The 27,559-nt window shown below is 31.9% G+C and overlaps 1 protein-coding gene across 2 annotated transcripts in view; it reads right to left on the bottom strand.

Annotated features, from left to right (window-relative positions):
• LOC130446537 (protein c-ets-1-A-like) overlaps window positions 1-27,559 on the bottom strand; it is a 242,736-nt gene that overhangs the window by 48,349 nt on the left and 166,828 nt on the right. For both annotated transcript variants that reach the window (XM_056782853.1, XM_056782854.1), the window contains 3 exons: window positions 26,317-26,433; window positions 15,416-15,616; window positions 13,438-13,629 (listed from right to left, as the gene is read on the bottom strand). In XM_056782853.1, the coding sequence (XP_056638831.1) occupies window positions 13,438-13,629; window positions 15,416-15,616; window positions 26,317-26,433 (510 nt within the window). The remainder of the gene's footprint in view (window positions 1-13,437; window positions 13,630-15,415; window positions 15,617-26,316; window positions 26,434-27,559) is intronic.

The following is a 27,559-nucleotide window of genomic DNA, read 5'->3' as shown; positions in this document are numbered from 1 at the left end:
TATCATGCAATTTATAGTACATCGTATGAAATATCGATGTGCCCTCGTATATATAATAAAATCATTTAACCATAAAACTGTAATACGGTGAAATGTTTATTGGTGGTTGCATTGAAAATCCGATTTCCTTTTACACCGGAAACAAAACTCCGATACTATCTTTAAACGAGCTAGATCAAAAATCACTAAATATTCAACTTAATTATTATTCGGCCAAAATAAAGCGGGTTCATGAATAAAAGTCGTGGGGAGTGATTTTTATGATACGCAGAGTGGGTTTTTGATAAGTTGTAAATTAGTAAATAACGTGTGTCCTGTATCACAGGATCAAGGAATGTCATCAAGAACTACCGGTGCCGGTGGTCAATGAATCAATTTATTTCTTATTTCTACGCAATTCCTGCAATAATATTCTAATTTCGGTGGAATTGACGGTTTATAACTTTCTATTCTAATTTTCTGTAACTAGATAGTGAAAAGTTGTTGAAGCATATTTATGTCAAATTAATAAAAAGATGATGACAATAATAATACCTTTCTTTTTGTCAATTACCGAATTTCAATATAAACTATAATGAGATATCATTTTTATTTGTTATTCACTGTCTATATACCTCTGTACCAGATGTTCCCTGACGCAAAATCAAGTTTTGACAGCACGTCTGCCGAGTCCTTAAGTGGTTCTTCTAAGTATTGTGAATATCTTGTGATTACGCTCGAAAACCACCCATTTCCGGTTTCTACGTATTAGGTACTTCACAAACACCAAAATGAAAAGCAGAAGAATTACTTTACAACTGGGGTATATTATTTTCCCCACGTGCTACTTCATTAATAGGTACCATATACGTGCTTGTAGGGTTCGATAAAAGGACATTTTATAAATTGGTAATCGATTAGAATAAAACATTTTTTATTCTTCTTAATCCCGTTGACGTTGGCGATCAGCAAAACTCTCTCTATCTTAGTTTGTCTAAGTAACTATTCGGCTTTTTTTATCCCAGTCCATTCTTTAATATTCTTCAACCAAGAGGCTTGTTTCCTTCCAATTACTCTACGACTTTACCCATCATAATCAACTGGTGGATACTAAACCGGCTACCAATGAATTTTGTGTCCCAAATAAGCTATTTTCTTGCATTTGATGTTATCCACCAACTCACGAACCGCATTTGGTCTGTTAAGGACTGTATCCTTTGTTTGAATAGCTGTCCATGGTATCTTGAGTACGCGTTTATAGAACCACATTTCAAAAACCTTGATGGTAGATATTATCAAAGTCGATGCTTCGATGCTTCGACACCATAGAAGAGAACTGGAAACTATTACTTGACCGTATATGGTTAAAAATGACACACAATTATGCACATTGAAACCGATTGTTTTCCAAAACTTCACTTCTATCGGAAAAATTTTCGTTTTTTTGTAATTAAATGGATCGTTTTCTCACAAAAAACGAACCGGCACGAATTTATAAACGATTCTAATAGTAAATAGCATATTTTAAAAAATATTATGAATAAAAAAATTTTTACTCGACCCAAATGAAAAATTTCGCAGGTACGGTCTTACACTTCATAAGTTTAACTATACAGGGTAATCGGAGAAGATGCCGTAGGACTATCGAATGCGCTCACAGCCAACCCCATTTCAACAAAATGGAGAGAGGAAGTTCTAATGTGACAGGGGTATCTGCCGAAACACGTGCGCATAGATATTTCCCGGCCCACTTGTGTTTTATTGTGCATATGAGCGTTTTGATATCAATTACTTGAAGACGACAGTGGCGGGGATTTCAATAAGGGTTCAATAAATTAATAATTTTTCCATTCACTCTTATTGATCTTTGTTGTCGAAGTATATACCAAGATACAACGTGTACTTAGTTGATAGAAAACAAAAATTATTCCTGCATCAACAACCAAATAAACTGTGATCTTTCCATTTACATTAACCATGTTGTAATAAGTTCTGTTGATAGCCTATGGAACTGACAAAAGTCTTTCAGCACATCTATTCTATCAGGCTATTCATATATTCATAAATTTTTCCAAAGAGATTTAAAACAGAAAAGTATTCGATTTGGGGGGGGGAGGTGGTTAGGTATTATCTAAAACTATTAGAACGTCTCTGGTAAATTATATAACATGATAGGTACAAGGTACAATCTCAAGAGGGTTCCGCAAGAAGCCATTAATAATATTTAAATTAAGATGGCAGCCATCCAGAAATACAAGTTATACTGCAAGGGTCTTTTTAAAAAGGGTTGTGTGTATAGATGGGGTTTTCAAGTTTTTTTTTCTAGTCTATTTAATGGAATTTGATGAGTGCCACAAAGCTTTTTATACTATTGATTGAGTGACATTTCGAGTGTATAAAAGAACTAGATTTTCAAGAATTGATAAAAGGAGCAAAATGGCACTTACAGAGGGTCCTTATACAATCAAACTTGATTCTATTTAGTTCTGTAGCGGCGTAAATTTATTATCATTGCAGTATGGATAAGTTAGTGATTCAATTGAAGAAATTATTGAAGAAGAATTAGTGATTATGAAAAGAAATTTTCAATGGAAACAGCAAACCATTTCCGAAAATATATTTCTACACCTCGTTGTATTTGCGCTAAATTTCCTGCAAAATTGGTTTTGTTAACTGAATAAATAATGTAGAAACTGATGTATATCAATTGTTTATGTTTAATTCTTATCTTAACATTATCTTTATTATCTTAACATTAACTCGTATTTCGACTTTTAAATACAAAACTTTGGAATTTGCATAAATGTTTTCTCTAGAAAATAAAGTAAATTTCTTTAATTTATTATTTATTAGACCTTTTGATATATTAATGCATCTAAATGTTCTTGATTTTAGATCTCTTCTGTTTTAAAATTAATTTGATAATTATTATTAATTTGATATAATAAAGATAAATTTTGAAATTTCGACTTTTCTTTAAGTCTTTATCAAAATATGGATATTGATACTTACAATTTGCTTATTTATATTGATCTATAAATCACCTGCATCATGAATATCAAAATAAGGATAAAATGAACTGAGAACTTTGTTCTGATAAGAAAAATTAATTCTTTCTCGGTATTTTTAATTTTATTTACAAAATAGAGCTATAAATTTTACTTAAATTATTTAGATCTTTTTTATTATAGCTTTTTCCGTTACAAGAATTTTTGAATCTTTATAATTGAATTTATGTTTTTTGATAGTTCATGGGTCGTTAATGCATTTCTATTTCTTTTATCGTATTGATGACCTCTTAGTCTATTTTCTAAATACTAAGATGTTTGCCCTATGTAGACAACGTCACAATTAGTACAAGGCACTTGATATATAATATTACTTCTTTGGTTTTTGGGTGAAATATTTGGATAATGTATTATGTCCTTTATGATTTATTAAAATAATTTGATAGTTTGATTGTACATATGGTAAGGAAAAATATTTTATGTTTTGATATTTCGTTTCTGTTTTGCTTTTCAATTGTTTGTAATAACTGTTTATCCTTTTATTGAATATGTTGTTTATAATTGATATTTATTTTCTTTTAATGCTCTTTTTGTTTTTTGAATAGCTAAGCATCTAAATTCAGGATCTGATAGTTGGATACATCTATCAACCAAACTTATTATCACTGATTTTTTTTGTGACAGGATGACACGAATTGAAGTTTAAATATCTTGAGGACCAAGTTGGTTTCGTGTACCATTCTGTTCTTATGTTATTGTCAATTTTATATAATGTGACATCAAGAAAATGGATTCTATTATTTTGCTCGACCTCGATTGTGAATTGAAGTTTTTTATGATAAGAATTGAATTTTTTATTTATGTTTTCAATTTGATTCTTTGGTACGGCAGTTATGTGACCATCCACATATCGGAAAAAGAATGGAATCTAGTTTCCAACCATCAATTTGTTTGTATATTTCATTTTCATATTTGATATATAAAGTATCGAAAAAAATGTTATCATGCTCCGAAGAAAGGGTTTATTTCATCAACTAAAAATAAATAAATAAAAGCGAACTAGATGATATCAAAATATAGATTTTCTTATAAATATAAACATCCAGATTCCGGTACTGGTATAAAGCACTTACCGAAGGTAGTTTAAGAAGAAAAAGTGCAATATCGCAAAAAAGTTTAAAACGAACGTGTACCATATACAACAGGAAGCTGCGAGAACCTGCCTCTTATTTCTTACACGGGTTTCGAGCTAGTTTGTGTCGATAAAAGATAATAATAATAATTATCACGACGAGGTGCGTAGTTGTTGGTTGATCGATTTAGGATATTATAAGAAATTCTCGACATTATCCATAGCGGAAAGTGCATCAAATGTTTCCGGTTATATAAACAATAAAACACTAAGATAATTTATATTTGCATGTATTAGACATACATAGCGAATCGCATTTTTAACAAAAAAAGTTAGTACTTCCCCCCAAATATATACATCTCGGAAACGGTTTAAAATATTGACTCAAAATACACGAATCAAATTTCCAATAATGAAATATCTATATGTATTTTTTCGAATTTTTTAAATTGGTTTTTTATACATAATCATTTAATTTCCCAATTATCTCACTGTTCATTGTTATTGTAGTTCTTTGCATCAGCTCTTTCAATAATTATTTCGTCATAATTTTTTCCATCGTTCCATCTGTTGTAACAATATTTGATCGAGCGTCCATGTTTTAAAAACAGATTTCAATGGGTCTGATGTTGCCTTTGTCTTAATCAACATTTTTTCTAATACCGATTTTTGCATTCCACATCATTCGAAGACTTCTATTATGTTTCATCATTTTCTGGTTGTCATTTATATCTAGATTCATCAGCTACTTTTTCTTATTGCTCTCTGTAACCCACTTATTGTTTTTGTCTTCTTCTTTATCGTACGTTACGACTTAGGCCTGTGCTTGCATCAATAGTTGCCTAGTTGCAGCTGGGATAACGAAGACCAGCTTTCATACCATCTTGTAGATGGTCGTCCTGGTGATCGGGATGTTTTCTATTTTTCTTCCTTTGTAATCTTCGCCAATCAGTCATATGACATTCTGTCTCCCTTATTTTATAATTGTGGTCAAATAATGTGTTGGTGTATGTCTCACATAGGTCTTGTATATTCTAAATTTGCTCCTGGTAGTCATATACTCATTCCGCTGAAATACATCTCTCAGGTACCCTGGTATTAATGACTCCTTTATTTTTTGCGCTTTCACTTCATTCTTTTAGATTTCTATTATATTGCGAGTTACATCTTCTCGGTTCTCTGGGTACTGTAAAAGATTTGGTTTTCATCAGGGATATTTGCATGTTAAAAGCTTTCGCTATTCGTTCAAACCTATACAGTAGTCTTTGTTAGTTATCTTCGCCTTCTGAAATGATCTGTTTGTTGTTTCCCATTCGGTATTCTCTTCCAGCTTGATTTACCTCGTTTATAATCTCATCCATTATGATGCTGAACATGATCGGGATGAGGCCGTGTACTAATCTACTGCTCAGTTTATTTTCCATTCTGATATATGTGTAATTATCGGTGTTCAAATCTTCGATTACTTTTATTATGTTGGATTGAATCTTCATTCTCTTCAGTAGAGTTGTTAAATCCCTCAATCGTATCCTATCAAATGCTTGGATGAGATCGATGAAGCACATATAGGCCGACTTATTGAACTCTATAGTCTTTTCCGTAATTTGGCGGATCACATATAACAGACCTGTTCTTTCTGAATCCCTGCTGTTCCTCAGAGATACCAGATGACACCACTTCTTCTAAAAATTCAGTGGAAAGTTTTTGTACTGCACCTCGTTAATTTTGTGGATCGTTCTTTTCACCTTTTATGAAAATTGGAATTTATATACTTTCCCTCCATTCTGATTGTATTACTTTTTTTGTTGATAATGGTTTTTGTCATTGGAGTTAAATCATCTGCTGGACAATACGGTTCTAACTAAACTGAAAAAATAACGAATAGAGATAGGTTCACAAGTTCTTTGAAATCTAACTTCTCCATACTATATTTTGTGATTTTTAATGTTCTTTCTACACGTCTTATCATTTTTTCGGTAGTTTAAAGCTTTGTTAATAATTAATTTTTTATTTTTTTTCTTCTGGACACGTGTTGTTACCACTGGACTTGACACAATAATATACATGATAAAAAATAAAGAAACTATAAGGCATCACAATTCTAAAGAAACTTGTGTCTTATTTATACCTGCCAAAATAACAGATATTTCATAAAATTTATCTTATTAACAAAAGTGAGACCATCTAATAGTCATAAAAGTTAAATTTATTTTTGTCTTTTCCTAAGATTATGAGGAACATTATGGTCAGTTTACCTGCTTAGTGTAGGTGAGAAAAATCGATTGTGACCCTCTTTGTATTCAGGTAATATTACAAATTTAAACCTGCCCATTTTCACCAAGTTTTCAGCTATCCCTTAGTATATTATTTTTAGTAGATTTTGAAACAAATTGCACAAGTATTGATGTGAATTTGTCATTTTTTCAATGCCTCTACTGTACAGTTTCTTTTATTACTAAATTTTCATTCGCTTTCATTTCTATAAAACAACAAGAACCAAAAAATATAAGAAATTTTTGATAAAAAGTACATACTTCCAGCACCTGTCGGCTTTTCTTTTGACGTTTATGTTTAACGTACATTTTACATAAACCAAAAGTGCAATGCCGAATCTGTTTACAGAAACGTATTATCCGAAACTGGTATGAGAGGATTTCCTTTAAACCTAAGACAACATAACATAATAAAAAAACAAATATGTCTAGTTAGTTAACTAATGACAGGACGTCGCGTCACGTTTACATTTTATTCAATTCGTTAATAATTTGTAACCAGTCAATGAATTTAATATCACTACGACAAATCCCGTTTCAAGTGCTAAGAAAAAATTGGTTATTCTTCCGTTGTTGCACAATCGTATATGGTAACTTGATTCTCAATTGATTTATGCATCAGTGATGCAAATCTGAATTGAATATGAAAAAATTCGGGACTTCAAAGTACCATCTTGACTTTTTATGAAATGATTTCAAAAGAAAAAAATTTATGTAATAGGTCAGGCAGCAAAGAGAAAGTAATTGGGGACAGATTTGGTGAATACGGTGGATGGCCAACCAATCTGAATTATTTACATTTGATCAAAAACGACTCAGATCTTATCATTGTTTCACCAATAAATACAAAACTTTTCAATACCCATGTGCTACTAAATTTGAAAAAACAATATTTGGCATGATATTTTGATAAAGGTACAAGCTACGACTCCGCTTCCCACCAAAAATAAAATATCGATATAGTTTTTTTCGTCTAAGGTATCTTAAATCAGGTGTTATACTCCGTTAAAGCGTGGAGTAAGTTTGAGAAATTTTACTTTATACGCGAGACACATGAAATATAATCACTTCAAAACACGCGGTGGGTGGTGAAAAAACGTAACCAGACGTTGAGGACATTGAAATTAGTGGAACTCTATCAATTATTAGGAACGATCAAAAAAATTCAGTTCATATAATGATTGTATTTGGAACATAAGATAAGAGGGAATATTTTGCCGCCAATCAATAATTTTCATTGGTTGTTTGTTTAATAAGTTTGATTTTCAACGCATTTGCTTTAGCAATATATTAATTTAGGAATCTCGAGTCTTCAGCATGGTTTATGATTTGAAAGCATTCCATATCTAGTAGAAACAATTGTTGAAAAATATTCTGCATTGAAGAAAACTATATTTTATATACTTACCCCTAAAAGCTACAGCCATCAGACGTATAATTTGAAAAGTATGTTGCTAATTTTCATATACACATAAAGTTAAAAAATTGTCACTTTGTCTATAACAATATTACCATGGTTTTAGGGTAAAACGTTAACACCAAAACCGAAATAAGACGATCAACTAAACACCTTTTCAATGGGTAGGAAGACGCAACATATTAAAGTAGACGAATAGAGAGAGCAGCATTGGCATTGTTGGAAAATAAACGGACCATATCCGAACAATTCTAGCAATAGTTTTGCCAATTTATGCAATACTAATGTCTTATCTTACTTTCACTATCGGGTTCATCCTCAATTCTATTGTGAATACACATTTTTTTTAGTTTAAATGCTAAAATTGAAGATATTAACTACTCGCTAAAAAATATTAAAATATTGTGAATGTCTACACCATATAAGATCACTTTTAGTTTTCATTTCGGTCTATACCATCTATACATTAGTGAACAAACTTGGAGGTGTTCTAAGTCGTTAGTGCGAAAAAGAAAAAGCCTGGATCTGTTCTACGATGTCCATTCTGTCATAAAATAAATTGTTTCCATTGGATTTTGTGCGAAGCTGGTTCTTCATAAATAATTATCACGAAAAGTACTTCTTGTAATATCTGCATTATTTTTTTTTTAATATCAAAATAAACAACAATCTTTGATATTAATTATAGGTAACATGTGAAAAGTAAATGAATAAATTCGGCAGGGGTTTAATAAAAATCACATTAAATAGGATTTTACGATGGGCCCAGTATAGATCCAGACATAGGCCAAGTATGTACAACTCTGGCCCTAGCTTGAAAGTCGTTATTAACCCAGACTTGGTGGGATAACAACTAAGATGTCCCTCGCTTGGTTTGCAATCCTGGACAAGACCTGGTTGCCTAGATAAACCCAAGACTGGTCTGCAGCCCTAGGTCAGGCTGGTTACTTATAAAAATGGATTTTTAATATATTGTTAATGAAATTATATATGACAAATCTCTATTAATGCACTCTTCTAATTAATGCACATTAAAATTAGTTGAATAATTGAATATATATATATATATATATATATATATATATATATATATATATATATAGAAATGATATATAGACAGGGGTTAACCAGACTTCAACCAGTCCTTCAAGTCTGGGGACACCTACATGGGTTGTTTATTCCATTCCAAGGATCAAGTGCGACTCTTTCTGTTAGAATTTAAATAAATATGTTCTAAATACGACCCCCACCATGTAGATATTAGTTTAATATGGAATTAAACGCTGCGATAATAAATTAACCGCGATAAAATTTCCTATTTTGTTTTTTTGAAATTATCGCTTTTAGTACTCTTATCGACAATTTTCAATCGCCCACGCCTCGTACTGCTTTTATTAAAACTAAAGATATGCGACAATCTCTTTATTCATTATCAGTAGGTAAATGAAATGGAGTAGAGATTTCATATCATAATCGTTTCTTTAGGTCCAATTCTATTGATAGCTGCGGTTAATTGAAACCTACACAATCTCAATAATTAATTAGAATTACATATTTTTTTAAATATATCACCAAGTAGTTTTAACCATACGTTTTTTCACCAATATATTTACCATATCTTGTTTTTTTGTACTAAATACTTATTCACCAAACCCAATGACTAAAAATTATTTTATTTAGGTACTAGCAACTGTAAGATGGTATTTAGTATTTAATTCGAGATGTACTCTCTAACAATTATTCAAATAAAGTCAAGAAATTAAAAGGCAATTGTCAGTAATGCGTTTGTTTTTGTGGGTAGTCTGGTGATATTACAGAGAATGAAGGGGCTAATCCATCCCTTCAGGATTAGTCAACCATTAGATTAGTTTCAGATTTGAATTCTAATTTAAAAATAGATTTTTGCACATTTGAATATCTTCCATTTTTTAAACACACCTTTCTGTTGTTCATAGAGATGTTTTTCATTTTGGTCCAGAATGTTTTTTTGTATGAAGGTAGACTTAGCTGATGCCTTGGGAATAGACGACCGGAGGGGTAGATAAGTCCGTCACTCACGATGCATTTGTGGAGTGGAGCCGCTAAGGATATCAGTTAAGATTTGATTTGGAATTAAGTTTCACGTCTGGACTTAATTGATTTTCATTGATAATAGGGTACTGATTTATCGGAAGTACATCAAAGTAGTGTTCCTAGACGCTGCTTCATTTATTGGTGATCAATTCATTTTGATGCAGGATAATACTTGTCCACATACCGCCAGAATTGTTATCAAATACTAGGAGCAAATACTGTAGAAACCACGCACTATCTTCCGATATTTGTGGGATTATTTAGACATCGTCAGCTTACTCCTAGTGTTTTAAATCAGCTCCAATTTTTTTTGTGAAGTATGGGATGATATGTCGTTGCAGTACGTCTGAAATTCAATTTTATTAAATATCTTGGATGCCTGACGGGGTTAGAGCTCTTCGCTGGCAGATTTTGTGTAAATAACCAATTCTCACATTAAAGATTGATATATTTGCTATTGATTGTTTATTGTAACAATTTAAATAAAAAAAAGTAACCAAAAACTTTCAATTTAAGGAAAGTGGGATAGTATATAGTCACTACTCGCCTTACAACCATCCGAGCGTTTTTCAATTTCATAAACATGGCAAAAGTGCATGAAAAAAAAAGATGAATATCATAAATTGTGTGTGTATACGTTTGAAGAATTGTTATTAAACGAAATTTTGCAATTAAAAATCGTCAGTTACGGTTTGCCGGTTCCGAAAGTTTTGCTATTACTTAATCCAGGTATCTGAACGTACATAGATAATAATTGTCTATGCGTATATTAAATTTATACTGGATGCCACAAAAAAACATTTTTCATATTTATCTTCAAATATACTATACATTGATTGACTTAAATATCAGTTGTAATTTTTTCTTATAACGACGTGTCAATTTTAAGAAATGTTTTGAAACATCTATATTTATGATTGTTATGAAAAAACAGAGTTATTGGCTCTTCCTTCATTCGCGTTTTCACTATTCGCGGAGTAAAAAAATGTAACCCATTTCCTATATTCGAGGATCTAATAAGTACATACATAATAATAAAAGGATAAATAATAAAGGATGTAAATAAACAGAATGAAAGCAACCTTATTATTCAATGATGAAGTACAAATACATATTTTAAATGTTGCTGTTCCGTTCTATGGTAAACGTCACTTTGCTGCAGCAGAGCGATATCCAGAAGAATTTGTAAACCTAGTAGCTGATGGAGGATACTAACCTGAGCAAGTATTCAATGCAGACGAAACTGCACTGTTTTGGAAGAGAATGCCAAACAAAATATTTATTTCTAAAAGCGAAAAATCTGCTCCTGGATTTAAGGTAGCAAAGGATAGAGTTACACTGCTGCTATGTTGGAATGCATCTGGAGATTGTGTCATTAAGTCATTGATGCTTTACAGATCATATAATCCTCGGGCTGCCAGTGTTTTGGCGTGCTAATAAAAAAGCATGGGTTACAAGCGCTATTTTTTGTGACTGGTTCCGGAATTGTTTAGTTTCTGAAGTTGAAACTTATTTAAAAAAACAGAATTTAGACTGTAAAGCACTTCTACTTTTGGACAATACTCCAGGTCATCCTCGCGAACTCGAAACCATGCATCCAAATATAAAAGTGTCATTTTTACCTCCCAACACGACGGCTTTGCTTCAACCTATGGACCAATGAAGAATACAGCCCTTTAAGCTCTATTACATGAGAATCATATTTGATAATATGGAATTTAATCCTGATATGAATGTTATGGAATGCTGGAAGAAATTTGACATTGCAAAATGCATCGTAAACATAAAAGAATCATTGGAAGAACTGAAGGCACACACATTGAAGTCATGTTGGAAAAAACTGTGGCCTGCTCTGACTGCGGAATAAGATGAAGAATCTGTGCAAGTTCAAACTATGACTCCAAACATAGCCGAAATCGCGAATGGAATAGGACAAGATGGGTTCGAACAGATAGAATCAAGTGACATTCAGGAATAGCTTGAATCGCAAGATGAAGATTTGACTAAAACCGAATTGGAGAAAATGTTAAATTCACAGCCCATTGAAGAAGAGGCTTCAAAAAGCATTGGAAACGTGACATTTAATTTGAAAAATCTCAGTGAAGGCTTAAGAATGGCAAATGAGCTTTGAACATTGATCCGTCTATGGAACGAAACCTTATTTTTAAGAGGCAAATTGCTAATGCGACTGCTCCGTATCAGTCTGAATTGAAGGAGCTTTTAAAAACTGCCAAGCAAGAGAAAATTACAAAATTCTTCAAACCGTTGCCTAAGCTTAAAGATAATTGATCAAAATGTTCAAAAACTTAAATAAAATTGATTTTTTATATATTTGTTTTTCCTCCATAATCCCATACATACAAATTACCATTCCGTATTCACGGTTTTGTTTCCGCGGCATATTTTTGGAACATATACCCCGCGAATAAAAAGCTTTTACTGTATTAAAAAATAAACAATAGTACGGTTTGCTAAAATTCTTTGTTAAAGTTTTTTTCAAAACTAGAACGGAATTTAATACCAAACAGCTATTCAAAAAAACTGTTTACAATACATATTCCATATCTTTTGGTAAATATTCATCATTAAAAGTAATGTTTTTTGTCCAAGGTTTTCAAGGTATGTCACGCGTTGCTGATCATCCATCGCTATGTTTTGTAAGATTTTTTGTAATTATTAATGAATATCATATAATTGAAATCCAACAGGCAATCCCTGATGAATATTTCTTTGTCCAATTAACGAAGTTGTTCATTATTGGGAAAATAATCACGAATGAATTTTGAAACATGAATTGGTTAAATATTTTCTATAAGAATTATTGCCGAAAATGAATGAATCGAATGCTAGAAGAATCAACCACGTTGTTAAAACAAATTTGGATCACCTTTACAAAGAAATAAGGTATTAAAATTATCTAATAAGGAATGGAAAAAGCGAGTCATAATAATTATAAACAAAAAAGGTTATTAAACAAAATACTGGGGAAGTGTACAAGGAATAAGAAGATTCGAAGTATTGAAGCAGAGATAATGAAATGAACTTGAAATTTGCTTCGAAAACAGATCCAAAGTAATATTATACAAATAGTTGATGTTATAGAGGCAACGAATCATGAATAATATGTAGAACAATTTGAATCTTTGTTATATTTTCATATTTTTACGTCTTTCATAAAATTCAAACTATACCTTTTATCAATATGGTATTTTTCGTTGCGTGACATAACCTCACAACAAGAATGATATCATCACTTTCAGTTTTGCGGTTTTCTTCTTTTACCAAACAAAGCTTATTCAAATTATTGCTCACCATGGAGAACAGTTTCGAAAATTACTTTAAAAAGTTATACGATTATAAATTTGAAAATCTACAACTACGTTCACCATTCCTAGATTGTATACTAATTATAAAAAAACATTTCACATATTCCATTGACATATAATTTAACGTTAGTCGAGGCATATAGTTTGGTGCGAAATTATTTTTGACCAATTCAACATAAAGATGTAGTACCAATTCTAAACTCAATAAACATTTCCATTATGAGCTTACCTTCGTGTAAAAAGTTATTATTAGATGGCGTAGTGGAGGTATTTTGTGAAGTTGGAGGGTTCAATTGAATTGGTTTTCTATCTTCCCCCGTTGGAGGTAAGGTGGTGGGCGCTTGCGTATAATCAATATACGTTAAATCGGGAACACACATTGGCTCGTAAAGGCTATTCAAAGCTCTTTCTTTCTCCACATCTGAAACAAAAATATTTGTCCTAAAAAACATGAATACAATTGTAAAGCCGATATCAACACGATGCTTTCAACGTTGGACGCATCGTGTGGTCGTAGTGCGCAAGTCATTCGACGAATTTTTTGCTTTCAAAGTCGGTTTTTTTTACACGAATCAAAGGAGACAAAGTTGGAACCAACGCTTGTGGTACAACTACACACACTTCTTGTCCTCTTGCGTGTGAATGCTTTGTATGAAACACCAAAGCTGCTAGTATCTTCTTCAACTTCTCATGACGTCTTCTCATTGAAGGTTGACGACCACGTTTTGAATGCGTCTCTGTTCCTCGCAACATGAAACAATTCTCCGTAGGACCCAGGATTTGTTCTTCCTGCGGATACCTTTCTTTCTCTCTAGTTTGCTCTGCATTATGTTCTGTTGTAGTAGTGTCGTTGCTTAAGATGTGTCCTATGTGTGATGTTAATAAATTGTCAACAGCTTTCTTTAGCGACCAATGCGTCTTAGTATTTCGTCGTTGGTGATTCTCATCATCTTCAGGATGAGCAACATCTCAAATGCTCCAAGTTTTTTGATCATTTCAACCTTTAAGGTCAAAGTTTTCAGTAGTCCTGACCATACATAACAAACATTCCATGAATCCTATTCTGACATAGAGATTTAGATTTCTGTTTAATAATTGTCAACAGCTTTCTTTTGCGACCAATGTGTCTTGTACTTCGTCGTTGGTGATGAGTTTTTTGACTATTTGAGCTTTGAAGAAGTGGAAACCTGGCCAAATAGTGCCAGTTTAGTCCAGTTTATTTTAAAAGAATTTGTTGTATGCTGTTTATAATATTTTTGCCATGTTTTTATCTTTTTAGGTAAGGCCGGTACCACACGATATGTCTAATGCTTCTAACGTTGAACGCTGGTATGATTTGACGCATCGTGAGGTTGTAGCGTGATGTCAATTGACGAATATGTTGCTTCCGATGTTGGCATTGGAACGTTGGCCATAGAAAATCGGTATTTTGACACGCGTCAAAGGAGTATCCAACATTGGAACGAAGTTGGTACAACTATAGACACTTCTTGTCAGTTGCCAGAACATTCATTTTTTTAAAAGAATTTATATCTGTTTATCACTTTTTTGTTACATTATCATTTTTTTAGGTAAGTTCAGTTCCAGCCTTCGTGTAATATTTAGCAAAAGTTGAAACGTCAATGTTGGCGCAATCGTTGGACGTATCGTGTAGTACCGGCTTAACGCATAGTTCTTTATTATTCATTAACAAATATCAAGGATAATAGGGAACAAGGTGTACAGAATTTTCCAAATTTTGTCGTGGGTATTTCTTTTAGCTTCTTAAATATTTCCACGCAAAACGATATCGATTAATCAAAAAACAGATTATCGGAAAAGCAAAAATAACCTAGTTAACACCCTATTTCTTGGCAATATTATTTTACGTAATTAATTATATGATATGACTTTATTTCATGAAACTTTTACATTATTGTGTAACAATCAGAAGTAAAGGTTTATTTAGACGAATCGACGTCGTTGAACAATCAGTTATTCATCATAAAAATATATTTGTTAATAGAAATTCAGTACGAAACATGTTATTTTCATCTTCGATGATTCGAATAATTTATGAAATGGCTAATACCGAAGTTGACAACGCGGAAAGATATAATTTTAAATTTTTTATGTAATCGACAAGTGCTGTCATCCATAAAAAAATATGTTCGATAAATTTATTGAATTATAAGACATGGATATGATACGGAATTGTTTGTTTTTACCTTTTTGCAGTAACTCTAGGTGTTCCCATAAAATATCGCCTACGAAAGCCGGAGCTCTAGCCGAAAACGCATCTTTGCCCATAGCGCAAATATCTTTACCTTTCATTCGGAATTGATTAAGGGGTATACAGTCTAACGAAAATTCCTTAGCGGCCCATTGCAGCCAATGGGCTACGTGATTCTCACTCCACTGTCTAGGATCTGAAACAAAAGAAACACATACTCAATTATAAAAATAAATAAATAAACAAATAAATGATATATGAAATATAATTTAATCAACTAAGATTTAGCAAAGAAACTTCCTGATTCAATTGCAAGTTGAAATAAATTTTCACTTCATAGACGTTTTTATATGTTTTTTTTGTTGATAGATTGACTTAATTTTAAGTCCCTTTTATTAGGAAAAAATTAATGTTTCGGACATTATTCGTAATTAGAACATTTCTAGACAAAGTTGGATGAGAATAATTTCCTGACACCGATTTTGAGGTGAACAAAAAATGTTCAAATCTTTTTGAATACTTTGATTTTATTTCATTGATTTAAATTTACAAAACAGAATTCTATTAGACTTGGGATATGGATCAATGGTATAAATCGAGTGAAGTAGGGTTAGTGATATTATTAGGGAAAACTAGAAAAAAAAAAACAAAAGATTTACCGGAAATGAGCAGATAAGCGCGCGGGTCAGCGAAAGTTTCCGTTCCTATTGAAAATCGGTAGTGTGTAACGCTACAGCATCCGTTTTAAATAAACTTTTGTGAAATCACCTTATTTAATAATGCGTTACTTTTATATGTCGAGGTTTATTGTATTTCGAGTGTGTTGATTTGGTCACTGTACTCAATTCCTCAATCAAATACAAAAATATAAATTAATAAACTATTTCGTATTTTAAGTGATTATAATGAAACTTTTGTCTTCTATTCTACTACATAGGATATCTGCAACTATACCTGTGGTAATCATTATGACCCTTCTTCCTGATTATCTTCATTCATCCCGTGTTATAATCATCCCCCTTTTGTTCAACCTTTGAAAGCAACTGAAGCTTATGCTGATGATATAACTTTAACAGCGGACATTAAGGGGGACCTGAAAATACAGGCACAAGTATTCTTAGAAGAAGCACGAAAAGTATGTAAATGAAGATGAAAGTGGGAAGTGGGGCCGAGCCCAATCATTCAACGCTGAACGTTATGCGATACAGATTTAAATCTACTGAAGAATTTAATACTTAGGATTTACTATGAACAGCAACAATGCAGCCAGTAGATATTTTTGGAGCCCATCGAAATTACTTAAAAGTAAACTTCTGTCAAAAAATACGAAAATAAGAATGTATACAGTTATAATACAGCCAGTTTGATGGTATGGAGCTGAGGTGTGGACACTAACAAAACATACCCAGAAGAAGGTAATAACATTTGAAGACGACCAGATATTATGGTTGTGATAAGAAGTAGGAGAATTAGGTGGCTGGACCATGTATGAAGAAGAGATGAAGAGACAACAATAAGAAGAATGTGGAGAGGTCAACCAGAAGGGAGGCGCCCACTGGGTAGACCAAGACCAAGATGGAATGACCAAGTGGGTGAAGATGTAAGGAGATGGCCGTGTTTTTCAGTATTTTACAATAAGAAAAATGATGAACACATTTTTAATTTTACACAATACACCGAGCGAAAAAGAAAGAAGCTCTATCAAGGTGGCAACGTCAAATCGCCAAAATTCAATAAAAAAATATGCAAAATTTGCAGTTTTTTTGTTGCTTTTTAGCCACTTAGCGAAAAATCGCAATTACTGCTAAATTCATATAAAATTTCAAGTCAACTATTGAACCAAAATTTGTTGCTGCAAGTAGTTAATCCCAAAAATTAAAAAAAAACGGGACGAATTTTTGCTCCTAGCAATGATTTTCTACACATCCTAGCTTGAGCTAGACTTGCTGAACAAAAAATGCTGAAGAAAGTTTGTTACGACATTAATCAATGTTCGAAAGAACAGAATAGAAAATAAAAGTCGCCTGATCATCACGGTCAATCGCGATTTTTTTCTCTACACGCTAGTTTGAACTTGACTTGCTGAACAAGAAACGCCGAATTCAAGTTCAAGCTAGCAAGGGTAGAAATAATTTTTGACATATTTGAACATTGTTCGATGTAGCAGTTTGTCGACGCGATTTTTTACTTGAAAATCATTATGTTCGAATGGAATTTTAAGAAATTTAGTATAAGAAAAGAGTACAATACAATCAATGAAAAAGGAAGTTAAGTTCAAAATTACTAAAATGAATGTTGGTGAATTCAGCAGCTATACATACATACAGCTATATATTGGTGTGTCTAAAAAGAAGTAATTGGGTATAACCTATAATGTTCAAAATAGGTAAAAGTATCTTAAACGAGTCGAAATTTTCTCCTGGTAAACTTCTTCCCGCTTCATGTCTTAATATAGTTTGTGTCAAGTAGACATTTTCATATTAAATATTTTTTCTCGTTTTCTTTATTATAATTCCATATAAAACATTTTGTTTGTTATTTTTGAACAATAAAGTGTTAATTTTTTTTTTCAACATCATTTTATACTGGGCGCTGAGATAATATGGAATTTGGTAAATATGAAATAAAAAATTCAAAAATCTTTTTAAACAGGAAGCTAGCTAATATTTTAATTTATCACTTTTGAATAAAAAATTTAAAAAAAAAACAGAATGGCGGCTGTTATAAAAATATGTAAAATTACCGTTATTTTTCACTTTTTCCCGTGGCAAATTTTTTACAATTTTCTGGTAAATTACGGTAAAATACAATAAAAATGAAATAAAACGCACAAACAATTAGAAAAATCGATTCGAAGTCGATTGGTTACAAAGAATAACTAAGTACAGATAGAGAGCGGGGGCCCTAATATAGGAAATGCTCCTCTGCAGGGCTGGGTGAGTGCAGATTAAAAATTTCTATTTTGAGCAAAAGGCGTTTAAAGTTTAAAAAGCATCTGTCAATATTATAACTTTCTTATTATTTCGAATTTCGCTATGTTTATCGAAAGTGAAAGGATTCGAAAAATGTAAAACAATCAATTTTTTTCAAATTATAGCCGGTAGTATATAATAGAAAATATGTTGAATCCAAAATTATGTCAAATGATATAATTTGAAATCTAAAATTGACAATAAGTTTTATACAAAGGTAGTAAGCAGTTTTTCTGTATATATTATCAATTTTATGTAAGAAAAAAGTATTTGTTTTTTCATCGACCCTTTATTCAAATTTACCCACAACGAACGGTGCCGCAATTACATGATTTTTTTCTTGAGATTGGAATAATGTAAAATTATCCAAAAGCAATATTGTAGATAAATAAAAATAATTGAAGGTTTATGAAGAAGCTTAAACAAAATCCGCTAGAAGATTGACAATGATATTTAGTATTACTAACGGGATTATCAAGATATTAAAAAAAAGTACCGTATGCATTAACCGATTAAAAAATAATAATAATGTTTGTTCTAGATGGTTTGCATAAATTTTCGTCGACAAAAAATATTTTTGATTGTTTTATAATTTTGTTTCATGTTTTTCTGAATAGTAAAGTATTAGGATAAATTTACTAATGACGCATCTCGTAATGATCTTGAATCACGGAATGATATTTTCAAACCGTGTTGTCAGATTTTAACGTTATATCTGGATTATAAGAAATTTAGATTCTAACTACATTAAATTAAAATATGGGCGAATTAATCAATGGTATTCGTTACTCTATCAATGTACAGTCGTTTGCAAATTTTAACAAAAAATGCTTGTAAGTATCCAGACATTTCTCGCCTTTTCTATAACCTTTTTTTACCAAGATAAGCCGCGAGGATGCTATAAACAGATAATAAAATAGAACGGTGAATCTAGAATATAATTTAATGACGGTTTTATGTAGTAAAAACTCATTTGTTTTTAACGGTACAAGTAATTTTATGTGTTAAATTAGAGTTTGTTGTTGAAGTTGTTTCTTTATATCAAATTTTTGAGATATGTACTGAAAAAGATGTGAAAATTCAAACTCAATATTTTTAAAACTGTAGTTTACGACAGAAATTATGTGAGATAATAAACTTATATCAACAATATCGCTTAAATTAAATTATATAAGAAGAAATCTTTGTTTGTGCTGACTTTTAGGTTAAAATTTGGAGTAATAACCATGAAATGGAGATAGATTCTGAGCAAGAAAAATGTGTTGTTTGGCAACACTCCAAACAATCGATTTGACAACTGGTAGTTACTATGAACACACTACTATCCAATTATCTGCAACTGATACATAAATGATTGGCAGCGAAATTATTTCTCGGTAAATTACTAATTAATATTTATTATATCCGAAACCGCAATAAAATCAAAAACCTAAAGAACACGCCAGTGGGATACTTCCATGTTATTTCTTATAAAACCGATAATTACTTCAGTAACTAGTTGTTGACCAATTAGGATGGATTTGATTTAGTTCGATCACTTATGGGAATACGAATTGCCGCATCGCCGTGGAATGCCCCCTACCGAGAAATAAATCTAAAATAAATGAGTTCTATCGCTTTGACGGTCGGAATTTTGATAAAGGTAGCAGTAATCACATGTAAAAGGATCATTAAAATCTCAAACTGTGTTTTCTTATTTATATCATTCCGTAAAAATTTTATTTCTCGTTTTTTCCAACAATCTGACCTACCAAATAGACAAAATAGTTTTATCCAATAATTTCTATATTTCAAGCTCAATTTCCAAGTAAGTACACATGAAAAATTCACTGATGTTAAATCTGGAGAATACGGTTAATGGTCAAGTTTGGAAAATCTATATTTACATATAATTAAAGTCGAGAAGGCGTGAGAGATTCGTTGGATGGTTTTTAGTTTGTTAGAGATTCAACATTCAAGATACTTATTTATTTAGATATGCCTGACATACCAGAGCACAATTTAAGACCAAAAGTTGGCTTCGGAACATAAACTGACCAAAACTGGTGGTAAGTAAATTGAAGAACAATGTGATTGATGAGACGTACTGAAAGAAAAATTTGGAGGAAATTTTCATTTCGATAATCCTGAATATCCCAACCGATTTGCCGTTAAACGACTTCAATTTCCAATCCGTCTTGCATTCGACATGATCATCAACAACTCACAGGGTAAATCTTTGTTTGTGGTCTGAAACTAGAAAATTCATGGAAAATTATATGTGGCATCTTCACTGGAAGAAAGACCCCCCTTGCGTTATTTGTTAACGTGTCTTATAATCGTTTATCACACGATGCTTCACTAAAGAGTAGTCCCAGAGGTATCTGGCCCAACATAGAAACACCTCGCTTTTGGAACCGGTTTTCGAACGGCTTTATTTCTGCGAAACGTTGCCAAACACTCGATGGAAACATCTTCACGACGCTGTTTTTGTTCTATTATGAGCAAACGCTGCACTGCATTCTCATGTCCAAATTTTCAGTTAATTGCAACGTACCACACTTTTTGGAATGCTTACTATGTCTGCTGGCTCGCGTACTTTCAGTCCTCACCTCATTTGGTCGACCACTGCGATACTGGTCTTCGCAGGTCGTATGGCGTTGTTTAAACTGAGCTACCCAAATATTCTACAGTTTTTCCATGTTTACAAATTCTTCAAACTTGAAACATAAGCTGTATAGATGGTGTACTTTCTAATGCGGTGGTATTTTTCAAGCAACTACCGCCATCTCTAGTTTAGGCCAGAATCATCGGATTTATACTTATCATCCTAATAAAAAATTGAACTTGAATTTGAGCTAGTTGGTTATATTTAATAATCTGGAGGAAAATGGAGGGATGGTTTTGTACAAAATGTTGCACAGCGTGTTCGGTAAAAATATACCATACGGTTCATTCAGTATTTTCACATCGGGCTGCATAAACATTCACAATAACTGTTGTCAGTTCATTCGCACAAATGAATTTTAATTAATTGAAGGCTTTATATATCGCTTTCAAGAACAAACTAAAAACAATATAATAATTAAGTGCTAACAATGGCTTTCTGAGAAGAATAACATCGGCCAATTTTAAATCCAGTATGGACATGCGATGACAATTACTTGACGTCATCGCACCTTTTTAAGTTGTATAAGCTATAATCGGTAGCTGTAATTTTTTTGAATCTAAATACATAAACTAAAATATTGAGTGTTGTTCACCTCAAATGACCTTTACGTTAATTAAATCTGTTGTTTTTTTTAAACTAGTGAAAATATAAATTCAATGGAATGTTCCGAGCGAACTAATTACCAACTACTCAATATAATTTGTTATATTGAAGTGATATTATGAAAAATGGATAAAAATTTGCCTTTCTGTTTAATGAAGATAATGAAAATTGGATTTTCTAATTACTATTTTATTTATTTATTAAACGTTACTTTTATTTCATTTTAGGTAACATCCAGTATGATCTATTACATTTTTCTTTTATTAGAATACTTTGTTACTAGCCTAAATGTTTGTTAAGCAAATATTTTTTGATATGATGTGAATAGATGTTAATTTTTTCTAAACGATTAAGATATCACTCCCAATGAATGAGAAAACCTCTTTTTGTAAATCAATTAAGCAACATTGCGAGTCTAAAAATCAAAAACAAGTTTTAGAATAACAAAATTTTTTGTAATATTTATCAAAACATCACTTCGAGTTTTCTAATAGTACTAATATAGAAGCAACATTTTTTTAATGTGCTACTGGCCAAAATTCTTCTCTTTTCGGAACCAATATGAAAACATAAGATTCCAAAATCAACATAGATCGCCAGATAATAATTAGAGAAGAATATGAGAAAGAGAGAGATTGCTTACAATTTGTAGACAAAAGCTAAACTAAATAAAGATAAAATGAAATAAAAACTAAATATAAAGTGCACGCAAGAAAACTAAAATGAATAACAAAATGTCGAAAACGTACATGTGAAAATAAACTATACAGCAATCCCAAAATAGGTAAAATTTGTAATGAAAATCACCAACCAAAACCAAAGTGCAATATTATTATTATTAGAATGAAAGTCTCTTACAGAATAGAAGGCTCTTTTCAATGATTATATCTTTAAGTAATTGCGGAAAAAGATGTTATAAATTTGATTTCAATTGGTAAATGATTGTGCATTTTTTTGCATTGTGAAATATTGAGCCCTTAACTAATTCTGAACGTCAAGTTCGTGCTCTGCATTCCGAAATGGATAGCTGTGCAACGATCTTTCTAAAATTGGGGGAGCGTGTTTACGAATTAGACAAACTGATTTAAATATGAAAAAAGCAAAGCCAATATTATATATCTTTTAGAGAAATCCCGGCAGTTAGCTCTGCTGTATATTCTGAGTAAATATCTAACAGCACTCCTTTGTAATTTGAGGATACGTGTATGTATGTACCGCAGAAGATACGACTCAATAAGGGCATAAACAGAAAGAATTTAATTTTTTTGGATAAAGCGGCAATATTCTTTGAAACGGGAATTTCAAAGAATTGTTCACAACAAGCAACATGTATGAGCGATATTTTTTTTCAACCTCCGTCATTGTTGACATTCAGGCGTCAGTCGGCGTTGTGTTACAGCCATTTAAACATGTCCGCCATTATCGATGCTCCCGCCAAGTGTGAATTGCGTTTTCTACAGGCTGAAGAGTTAAAACAATCGCCAACAACCCCGATCTCACTGATTTCTTGTTTGCGTGACATCATTTATGAAAAAAATTTGTATATAAAGATTGTAGTTTCACCCTGTAGTTATATAAAGTAAATTTAAACGAAAAAAATACAATGCAAACATATTTGCTGTAATATGGCAATTTAACGATTTGTGCAATGCTTTGAATCAACACACCGTGTAGGTGTATATTGAGTCTCTCACAATTGGTGACCAGTCGACCGTGTTTACTTTTGTATCATATCAAAGTAAAATCTGGTATGATTGCGAGTGGTACAACAATGGCGTTCGTTCGTTTATTACCGTCTCTCTCTCTCTCTCTCTTTCTCTCTTTTTTTCCATTGTATTCGAGCAGCTAACAAATAATGAGACTCCTAAAAAACAGATATATAAATGCGTTGTAGTATGTACAATTTTATTTGAATTACGAATCATGCAGTAAGTACGGTTCTTTCACTAGATAGAAACCATTTTTTAGGCGAGATAGTGAATTAAGTTGTCGAATATTGGGTTCCTTTCAAAATATACAAAGTGATCTTTTGAGATATAATATATAAACGTAAATATGCAAATCCTCCAACCAATTTCAGTTATGAGTAAAGTTTAGTGAAACTTTTTATAGATCACACTGTATGTTTCCCTTATATAATTGGGATTCTTTCCAAATAGGCTTCTATTCACTTATTACCAAATTATAACTCTGTCCTATTTGAAAATTAAAGTCATCTTTATATATTAACATATATCCATTCAATACAAAATGAACCCTTTTTCTGTAACATGATTACTCTATACCCGTTTTATTATCTCAAATATCTCTTTTATATTTTCCGTTACTTTCCTGAAACCCCGTGGAAATGTTCGATTACTCTGTTTTAAAAGATGCATCCAGTTGGATTAATCCGATATGTATTAATGGGAACTATATTTTTGCACCTAAGTTTGCACAATATTAGTATGCACATATAATTAAAAGTCTCCAAAATTATAAAATATAAGTATATTGAACCTAAATTTATCATATCATAATTAATCTTTAATTCTATGAATAGTACAATTCTTTCTTTGTTTCTGAAACACGCAGTAGGTTTTTATAATTAATATTACTGAATAAATCATGTGATTGACACACAGATGGCGCTGTCATTGTCAAATCCATATGACGTTTATGAAGTACCAACTTTCAAAAGACTATGTGTCAAATTTCAAGACATTTCGATTGGTGACAGCCATTTAAATGAAGCTACTTTTGTTATTTCCAAAACATCAATTTATCATTGTTTCTTGATGAAAAATATACCGTACAAGCTCAAAAGTATTATCCGGACACTGGTTCATCGAATATTTTTTTGCTGAATTTATACGTGGTTGTACAGACACCGATGATGGCGAACGTTCTGGTTGTCGTCCAATTAAGGTGGTTTCTCCAGAATACATAAAAAAGTCCACAAATCGGTTATTTGACATTGAAAAAGCTTTTTTTAAAGTGATTGCCGCGTTTACACACAGTCGATCAAAAATAACAACGTGTTGATGATTCAGAGCAAAGTTTGGCCATGTTTGGTTAGGTTAAGTATGTCTGATTTGCGTTTCGATAATCTGAAGACGATAACTTGGTTATCGAAACGCGCGTCAGACATTGTAATTGCGAGTGTTGGTGTATTCAGTATGAATAACGCCAGAAATTCCATCTTAGTATATGTTTACACATAATAAATCAGTTTTTTGCATCGATATGTGACAATAGATGAAATCAAAATCAATAACTTCACTTCGGAATCGTAACGATCATCATCTGAATGGATTGCGGACGGTGAACCACTTCCGAACCGTCCAAAGGCACAACACAACAGAGCGACGTTTAAATTTAATAAATTACACTTCGAATTGTTTCCTCATCCACTGTATAGTCCAGATCCGGCCCTCAATAACTACTGGTTATTCGTTGATATCAATAAAATACTTGCCGGTAAGAAATTCAGCTCAAATGAAGAAGCTGATTATCTGCGCCCCTGGACCTTCTAAAAAATTGATTTATCTAAACGACTCAAATCAGTGTTATTAGACCCTTCGCCGCAAAAATGGTGGAATGATGAAGATTAAATGGATTTTGAAATTATTTCAGATGATGATGAGTTATCAATGCCGACGTGGTATTTGGTAGACACCTGATGCGAATGTATAAGGTTTTTTCCGATAAATATTTAGGTTTAGGTAATCAAAACCTTGTTTTCCTATGATAATGCTAAAGTAGGTACTGCGAAAGTTGCATTAATTGAGTCGCTGGTTCTTTATTGGTCTGATATTTTAGAAAACGTTCATTGAAGAAAAACAAAGAAAAATATAAATTTCAAACGGTTTAGAAACCTTCTTCGGATGCAAGTCAACTGAAGAGCGCATAGGGGTAATAAGATAAACAGTAGCTGCGCATAATGCTCAAGAAGAAGACGTCCATGATTGAGGTTTATGGAGGCGTATTTAATATGAAAAATCTAAATTTCTTAAAAAATGATATGCAATAAATATACCAGAATAATACATTCAAGTCGTGTCTCTTTACATAGATTACCCCACAGAAAACAAAATAAAGCCGATTTCGAGTTGTTTTCAATTCTTACTATCTATTCATTCACATTTAGCCGTTTATTCATTACTAAGAAAATTACATAAAGCTACCGGTTAGTTTTCGTGATAGATAAAAACTCTCGGCACGTAAAAGAATTTAAATTTCATTGAAATCCCTGAAACATACATTTACCTTTTGATATTATTTGTTGGGTCCAGGAGACTAGACGATTTAATGCCGATAAAATAGTAAGTTTCACAAGTTCGAAGAATTTTAAACGTCCGATCGTCGGCTTTCCACCTTTGAAATCGACCGTACATTTATATATTTGTGTGTGTGTGTGTATTCTAAACAATCGAATAACGATGGGCCGATTCGTCATTGTTGTTTGATGTTTCAATATTGAGAACTCTCAACAACGAAAGGTAAATAAAGCGACCGTGAACCTTATTTGAATCGGTGTTAACCGATTATCACACCTTCCAAAATTGATAAAATTCTTATCGTTTCGATAAAATTTAAACCATAAGAAATTAACAATATACATATTTTTTCGAAGTTAGAACGTCAACTATTACAAAAAATCTAATTCAAACAGGAGTTTTTGATACTCACCTTTGGTAATATTTAATCTAATCTGTTCTTTTTCCCATGAAGCAAAAGACGCTTTCAGCGCCTCTGCCATAGTTTTGTTCGTGCCAGGCGTCAGCGGCGGCACTTGTGTGGGAATATCTGAAAGAAAAACAAAGAATACCGTAATTTCATGTATAATATTCCAGGAAATCAAAAAATATTAACAATAAGAGCACTGGTGATTAGAGAACTTTTAGCTATTTTCAATGATGGACTTAGGCTATAGCGTCTAGGGTGGCTTTATTTGAAGGGCGGCAAAATCAGAATTTAAGAGATGAAAAAAAAAATCCATCCAAGATAATCCACTTCAAAATTGGCACATATTAGTTTTTTATGAAAAATTCTATGGAATATCCACGATCGTGAACCAAGAAACTTTTTTAGTTCAAGTATTTTCTTTTTAACTGGTTGCCTTGGTTCTAGATTTTTTCTTTGAATGAAGTTAACAGTGTATCAAAATGATATGATTATATGTACAATATGTCAAGTATATATTCAGACCTTCAGACACGAATTTTGGTATTTCTACTTTATAAGAACTCTACAATTTCTTTACTATATGTACATACCGTCGAGAGATCTTGATACAGTACAAATTCATTGGTCTGCTCGACATGACACAAAGACAGGGATGAGAATCGACTATTTTAATTCTGCTAGCAAGAAGCTTCAAGAATTTTAAGCTGATTCAACATTCCTTGTACTTAAGTAATGATCTCGGGTTTTATTTTATCAAGACATGACAATTTTCTAAATATGAAACAAAAGCAAGAGCATTATCTGGAGTTCCTGATTATTATCGTTGTAATAATCGTCACAAAAAATCAGCCAAACGAATCACGAAGTAAATAAAAGATACCTTCCTCTGGATAAGACAATTTTGCACAAATGATACTCTGAGTTAGCAATTAGTTGGGCTTCAAAAATAAAAAACTTATTCTATCTAATGTGACACTTTAGGTCACTTCTTGACATTAGGAAACGTCACATTTTTCGTAACGTTCATATCTCAGTTATGTAAAGTACTTATGTAAAAAATATTTCAAAGAATAATTTATTAATTATCGTAAAAACTGACAATTATTTCATTTTTTGGATGAATATCTCTTGAACTTCTTGTCTAATGTTAATTTCATTTGTTGCTGTGATATCTATGTGTATGCCAGAATTTTTTTTATAATGAACTTTCAACATAGCCTTCGGGTACCTACATTGTTGGATTTCC

The sequence above is a fragment of the Diorhabda sublineata genome, chromosome 7 (genome assembly GCF_026230105.1).
Source record: "Diorhabda sublineata isolate icDioSubl1.1 chromosome 7, icDioSubl1.1, whole genome shotgun sequence".
Taxonomy (NCBI): Eukaryota; Metazoa; Arthropoda; class Insecta; order Coleoptera; family Chrysomelidae; genus Diorhabda; species Diorhabda sublineata.
The sequence above is the reverse complement of the archived record's forward strand: the minus strand, read 5'-3'. Positions and strand labels throughout refer to the sequence as shown.